The sequence below is a fragment of the Planococcus citri genome, chromosome 2 (assembly GCF_950023065.1).
Source record: "Planococcus citri chromosome 2, ihPlaCitr1.1, whole genome shotgun sequence".
Taxonomy (NCBI): Eukaryota; Metazoa; Arthropoda; class Insecta; order Hemiptera; family Pseudococcidae; genus Planococcus; species Planococcus citri.
This window is the reverse complement of record NC_088678.1, coordinates 77,790,239-77,797,446: the sequence shown is the minus strand read 5'-3', so window position 1 is coordinate 77,797,446 and position 7,208 is coordinate 77,790,239. Positions and strand designations below refer to the sequence as shown.

General features: G+C 35.4%; 1 protein-coding gene across 1 annotated transcript; it reads left to right on the top strand.

Annotated features, from left to right (window-relative positions):
- Window positions 1–2,326: 2,326 nt before the first annotated feature.
- LOC135833717 (uncharacterized) lies at window positions 2,327–5,522 on the top strand. Its single transcript, XM_065347473.1, has 3 exons — window positions 2,327–2,558; window positions 2,631–3,456; window positions 3,586–5,522. Exons 2-3 carry the CDS (start codon window positions 2,652–2,654, stop codon window positions 5,430–5,432), a joined length of 2,652 nt encoding a protein of 883 aa, XP_065203545.1. The 5' UTR covers window positions 2,327–2,558; window positions 2,631–2,651; the 3' UTR covers window positions 5,433–5,522.
- The last annotated feature ends 1,686 nt before the right edge of the window (window positions 5,523–7,208 follow it).

The following is a 7,208-nucleotide window of genomic DNA, read 5'->3' as shown; positions in this document are numbered from 1 at the left end:
AAAAAATATGACCTGGTGCCTTTTTTAATTGATCAAATAAAGTCAAACTTGGGGAATAGGGTTCTCTTGGAAGCTAGAATTGACTCCTGCAGTTGGAAGGGTCAAGGTTGAAAATTACAGAAAGACCATTTTTTTGGAGAAGCATAATTTGGCCTCAAATTGATAAAAAGAGTCCAAATTCATACCATTGGTGAGTACCGCCAGTGTGAACAACATATCCAAATTTCAGCTTCCTAGGTCATCCCCACCCCATTTAAGATGGAAAAAACCTGATTTTGACCCTATTTTTGACCCCACCCCACTCTTAAAATCGACCTAAGGAGCCACAATGTCCAGCATACAATGGGATGGTACCACTTGAGTGTATTTTGCAGGTTTCAACCTTCCAAACCCATTTGACCCCTCTCCAGGGCGAGAAAAGTGGATTTTCAGCTATTTTCAAGTTTTTTTTTCAACTTTTAGAACACCCTGTAGCTCCTTCAAATTGACCTAGAGGGTCCAAATTTTCACAGTGCATTGAGAGGATGTACCCCAAGTGCCTTTTGCAGGTTTCAACCTCCTAACCCCACTTGACCCCTCTCCGGGGTTAAGAAGTGGATTTTTTGGATATTTTACATTTTTGACCTTTAGGAAAGCCTACAGCCCCTCCAAATTGATCTAGAGGGTCCAAATTTTCACAGTACCTACATTGGAAGGATGTACCCGAAGTGCCTTTTACAGGTTTCAACCTTCTACCCTTGTTTGATCCCTCTCCAAGGTCAAAAAAGTGGATTTTTTTTGGCTATTTTACACATGATTTTCGACCTTTCGGAAAGCCTACAGCCCCTCCAAATTGACCCAGAGGGTCCAAATTTTCACAATGCATTGTGAAGATATATCAGAAGTGCGCTTTGCCGGTTTCAACCTTCCATACCCATTTGACCCCTCTCCAGGGCGAGAAAAGTGGATTTTCAGCTATTTTCAACTTTCAAGTTTTTTTTTCAACTTTTAGAACACCCTGTAGCTCTTTCAAATTGACCTAGAGGGTCCAAATTTTCACAGTACATTGGGAGGATGTACCATGTACCCCATATGCCTCTTGCAGATTTCAGCCTTCCAAACCCATTTGACCCCTCTCCAGGATGAGAAAAGTGGATTTTCAGCTATTTTCAAGTTTTTTTTTTCAACTTTTAGAACACCCTGTATCTCCTTCAAATTGACCTAGAGGGTCCAAATTTTCACAATACATACATTGGGAGGATGTACTCCAAGTGCCTTTTGCCAGCCTTCCAAACCCATTTCACTTCCATCCAGAGTCAAAAAACTGGATTTTCAGCCAAATTTTTGTGACCTGGAGCCTGTAGTAATTGATAAAATAAAGCCAAACTTGGGGAATGGGGTTCTCTTGGAAGCTAGAATTGACCCCTGCAGTTGGAAGGATCAAGGTTGAAAATTACAAAAAGGGCATTTTTTTTGGAGAAGCATAATTTGGCCCCAAATTGATAAAAAGAGTCCAAATTCATACCATTGATGAGTACCGCCATTGTGAACAACATAACCAAATTTCTGCTTCCGAGGTCATCCCCACCCCATTTAAGGTGGAAAAACCCTGATTTTTTTTCGTGGAGGGACTTCGTCCCATCGCGATTTGTCCTCCAAGAATTTTTCCCCGCGAACATGCTAAATGAACACTTTACTTGTGAAGAAAAATCCAAGCAGGAGGAAAGCATTGCAGCGGAGCTTTAAATACTTAATTGAATGTTTTTAACAGAAAACATTGCCATCGTGATTCGTGTTTGAAAAGCCTTCAAAGTTTCTGGTACAAAAATTTGACTCTTATTTTCCCTTTTTAGCAAAATTACAGAGAAAAGCCTCCCTTTTCGTCTTTTTTAAAGAACAAAAATTGTCAAAGTCAAAAATTATAAAAATATTCGCTTTTCACTTTTCAGTAAAATGGCTAAATGGCTAAAAAAATTTCAAAAAATCTCTTTTTTTTCAAAAATTGTCTATTAGTATTTTTAGTCTCTTTTTTGTCAGAATAGAATTTTGCTCAAAAGCTTTTTCCTTTTGCTGAAATTTTGTCAGTTGTCTGTTGTCAGTTGTCACTTCTCACTTGTTTGATTAATTGATTTTATTACTGTTTCGAGCATTTTTCGTTACTAAAGCTATTATTTTGGAAAAAATTGAATACAATACAGCACTGGGGAAGTGGAGACCTGGATCGTAGGATGTCTTTCAATTTTTATTTGCCGGGTCAAAAATTAAAATTTTTTCAGCTGATTCAAAATCAAAATATTTCTCAAAAATTAAAAATAAAATAAAATAACCCCTATATTTGAATTGCGCGCGCTGCCATGTTTCCAGACTTCCAGTGTAGAAAAAGACGTATCTGATTGGCTAATGATAACGTCAATGTGTTGTTGTATTTTGTGCTTGTGTGTGTGTAGTGATGAGTGAGTCATGAGTGGATTCGAATGTAAATAATACTAAAAAATAGTGTAGTGTAGATGATAAGGATGACGGTCTAGATTTCTGTTAGTAAAAAGAAATTAAATTTGAATTTCTCTTCTTCGAAACAAGTAAGTGTTTCATTTGTTAATTACTTACCTAGTATGGATAATTTTAAACCAAAAATACGTATTTTTCTGCAGGTGAAAAATTCCTATAGCAGCATGGATATCGTAATCGAAACAAGATTAACTGAGCCAGTTTATCGCAGAAGTCAATATCACGATGTCATGGTTAAAGTGGATGACGATGTTTATTACTTGGACAAATTTCAACTGGCCTCAAAATCGGACTATTTCGAGAAATTATTAATCGAGTATTCTAACCAACAAGAATGCATTTCGGTAACGCTATCAGTGATTGATACCGAAACATTTTCTACCATAGCTGACATAATATACGGACAGTCTTTGAAGTCTGTCTTACACCACAATAATTACGTTGAATTAATAATGGCCATGGATTACTTACAAATGGAAATAGATCTAGAAACCTGCGAAAATGTCATCAAGTGTCATATGCCCATCCTACACGAGAGTATATTCAAATTATACTACTTCGTACGAGAGAATCCAAATCTACAATGTTTGCTACCGTCGGTTTTTGAATATTTATCTATTCATTTGGCAGATATGCGAAATAACAAAGATTTCTCATCTTTACCAGTTGACCACATCCTACAGATAATTTTAAGGAAATGTACCCGGTTAGGTAACCCCAAGACTACGAAGAGCGATGTGCTCGAAGTTTGTCAAGTTTGCTCCGAATGGATTTGTGCCGGTTTGGAGAATAGACTTCCTCATGTAGCGAAGCTCGTCAATGCTGTCAAACGAAGATTTTTTTACATGAATGGAGTGAAGGATGATGATTGTAATACGATGTTGTCCGAAATCGCCGAAAAAATAAATCCCGAAATGATGACGAAGATATTCTACAAATTTTTAATGTGCAATGGAGACATAAATCCAGGTAAATTGATCTGATGTACGTAATCATGTAAAGTCTTTCTCCGTTTTGAGTTGGTACATTAATCCTTTACTTTTGATAATTGATTTTAACTTCCGAAGATATTCATTGTATTTTTTTTTTTTTTTCCAGTTCAGAATCTCAATCTACCGGAAAATAGAAAAAGAAAACTTTCGACCAGTTCTGAGAAAAATCAACGAAAAAAGTTGGCAAAACTAGTAGAAAAAAATTATTTTTACGATGTCGTAGTCAATGTTGAAGAAAAAACTTATAAACTTCATCGATTTATATTGAATTCAGCGTCCTGCTATTTCGCTGAAATTTTCTCCACCAAGCAGTCCAACTCCTCGAACGTTCCATGTGCAGAAGTATCGACACAGCAACCAAATAAAATTGAGACGTATTCACTTCACGATGTTGATCAAGCCACGTTCGACATGATCATCGAATATTTATATTTCGATGAATTGCAATTAACACTTGAGACTATAACTCGTGTTCTGAGAGCTGCCAATTTTTTGAAAATGAAAAAATTATTTAATAAGTGTGTATCTTGGATGAGGGAGCATATTGAGGAAGTTTGTGCGAAAGTTTTAATCATCGATGAATGCATGTCTACGTCGTGGATCGTAGACAATATTGAAGAAATTGTTTCAAGATTTCTAACCATACCGGATACAGACGATACATTGGTTATCTGTTTAATTACTTTCGAAATGTTGGAAGATTTACTTCTGTCCTCGACGCATTGCTGCGTTAATCCGCATCAAATTGTAGACGCATGTTCAAAATGGATTTTCCACGATGTGAAAAATCGATATCATCTGATACCAGAAATCGCCCTTGCAATTAATCGCAATCGCAATTACTATAAAATCGAAACTCCTACAGATTTAATCAACTGTTCATCGGAGCAACCGATTCGAGACGAATTATGGAAGATTTTAAATTGTACCAAGTTGATACCTTCCACTGAGGAAACGCCGAATATTGGTGAAAAAAAGAAATGTGAAGAAGTACCCGTGTTCGTCGCATTGTCCAAAAATTTGACAACAATTCATGTTTTGAACGCCGATTTAGACGAAATCGCCTCATTGTGTCTTTCTGAGCTTTTGGAATTTGGAATTCGTTCGGATGGTGGCATTAATTCTGTAGCCGCGACTTTATTGGATGATAATTTATTCGTTATGTTTTCATTGTTTTCTTTGAATCGTAATTTTCTTTGGTTCGGTGTATATAATTTATCTTTAAAAAAATTCATCTCTTTGAATAACAGCGTAGACGTGAAAAAATCGACTCTATGGTCTCAGATGTCTCAGGGTACCAATACGAGTTCGCTGTTGAATTGTCGGGGCCAAGTTTACTGTTGTTTCAAACAGGGCCACGTATTGAAGTATTCGATGGAATTGAATCGTTGGATGATGTTATCGGATAAGCCGGTATTTTCTGACGAAGGCTCGAAAATTGATTGGTATAACGTATGGTTTACAAGCGATGGAAATAAGTTGTACAGGTTGTATGCTAACAATGTTCGTGAAATGGTGACTCAGCAGTCGTATTTTACCAATACTTTTACATATGTTGTGGAAGAATTCGATTTCCAACAAAACGTATGGTTGTCGTTATCAGATACGTCATTTACACAAAGTTCTTCACACGTGCGAAATTTTACCATAATAGGTCGCTCACTTGCTGTGATATTAACATCACGTCTCAGGTCATTTGACCGGAATTCGAGAAGGTGGCGTGAGTTTCCTCTGGTGAACAGTTCTGTGTATGGAAAATCTTTTTTGTTTACCCAGTTTGAAGATAGACTTTTACATTTGCTCGACAACAAACTCTATGAATGCTCTCAAAGAAATCAAACCTGGCAATTGAAAAAAGAAATACCCGTTTGTGCAGAAAATCGTGGCCCTTATGGGCCTTATGCGTGCATTAGTGCCGTTCATAGACACAAGCAAAATTTTCGCACAGATTAATGTAATGCATCGTGTAATTTTCTAGTCAATTTTTTTTTGCTTATTAATTATTGTAAAAAGACTGATTTAATTAAAATTAATTATTCTGTATCGTAATTTATTTATTAAATTTAGAAAAAAAAAATATCTAAAAAATCGTCAAGAATTCTCGCTTTTTAAAAAATCGCTAAAAATTACATTTCTTTTTCTTGCAAAAACCTTCGAGAAGTCTTATTTTTTTTCAAAGCTAGCCAAAAGCCTCACCTTACCGCTTTCATTTTTAAAAGTTGGAAAAAAGTTTCGCTTTTCTGACAAAAATTCAAAACTATCATTTTTTTGCCAGGAATCATTTAATTATTGCAAAAAAATCCTCCTTTTTGTTTTGCTAAAATTGCTGTAGTTTTGTCTGTTTTTTTTTTTTTTTTTTTTTTTTTTTTAAATTATTGTAAATTGATGAGGATGACAACTCTCAGTCTGGAGATTTGCTAAAAAATTAAGTTTTGCCTTTTTGCATTCTGACAGTAATTGTCAAAAATTCTTATTTTTTATTTTTTTGAAAATGACAAGAAATTTTGCTTTTCAGTCAGAAATTGACAAAAAGTATCACTTTTTAGTTTTTACTATCGTACTAATCGTGTACCTAAAATTAACTGCGTTTGAGGTTTTGCCAACATTTTTCAAAGACTTGTCTTTTGACAAAAAAAATTCAACTTTTTAGCAAAATTGCTGAAAAAAGACTCTTTTTTTTTCTTTTAAGAAACAAAAATTGTCAAAGTCTTGCCATAAGTATAGTCCAGTCATTTTAGCAAAATTTTTAGTCTAACTTCGAAAAAATTGGGGGAAATCTGAATTTCACATCATTTGTTCGGATTGGTCTCTAAAACAACCCATCAAAAGTTGCAGCCCGCAACTTGAAAGCTACCCTCGTAGGTCCTTAACCTTTACAGATACTGCAGGTTATTCGGCTGTATCGCCGAAATGAAGGGTCCGATAGGAAAAATGTTCGAACAATAGTGGTAGTGGTTCTACGCTAATTTCCTATCAGCATGGCCAATTCATCTTTTCCCAAAATGCCGATTTCACCTTCAATAGTGAGAAAGGGGATAAAGTTGTTAATTTTATGAAAATTGTTTTAAAAAATGAAAATCGACAATTTAAAACGTAAACTCGATTCACGATAGACTCGAAAATAATTTGACCAAAGTTGCACACTGCAACTTGTCTGATACCCCCGGAAGAGGTCATTAACCTTTGTCAGACTACTTTTTTCGGCTATATCGCCGAATAATGAAGGTTTAGAGGGAAAAACGTGATTGAACTACAATTATTCTTCGTCAAATTTCCTATAAGCGTGACCAGTTCAGTTAAAATATACTTTTCGATTTTTAGTGAATTTTTGAAAATCAAATTTAGGCCAAAAATGAGAAAAAAAATCAAAATTTTACCAAATTGAGCAAAGCTGAAATTTGGGACATACCTACCCGATTTTCGACTAGCCAAATCCATTGGAAATGATTTCAAACCGTTTTGAGCAGTTCTGGAGCCTCCAGCAGATTTTTGAAACTTGAAATTTCTACAAAATATCCTCAAAAGCAGTTGGAAAGCTAAAATTTATTCTGTAAACTAATTTCAACACACGCTAAGGAGTCGACTGCAAGTAGATTTCAAGTTGTTTTGGAGCCTTCAGCGAGTTTTTGGAAATTACTGGAGCCTTCAGTAAATTTTTTAAGGTTGCAAATTGCAATTCCTACAAAATATCATCAAATGGAGTTGGAAAGCCAAAAGTTGATTCGGATA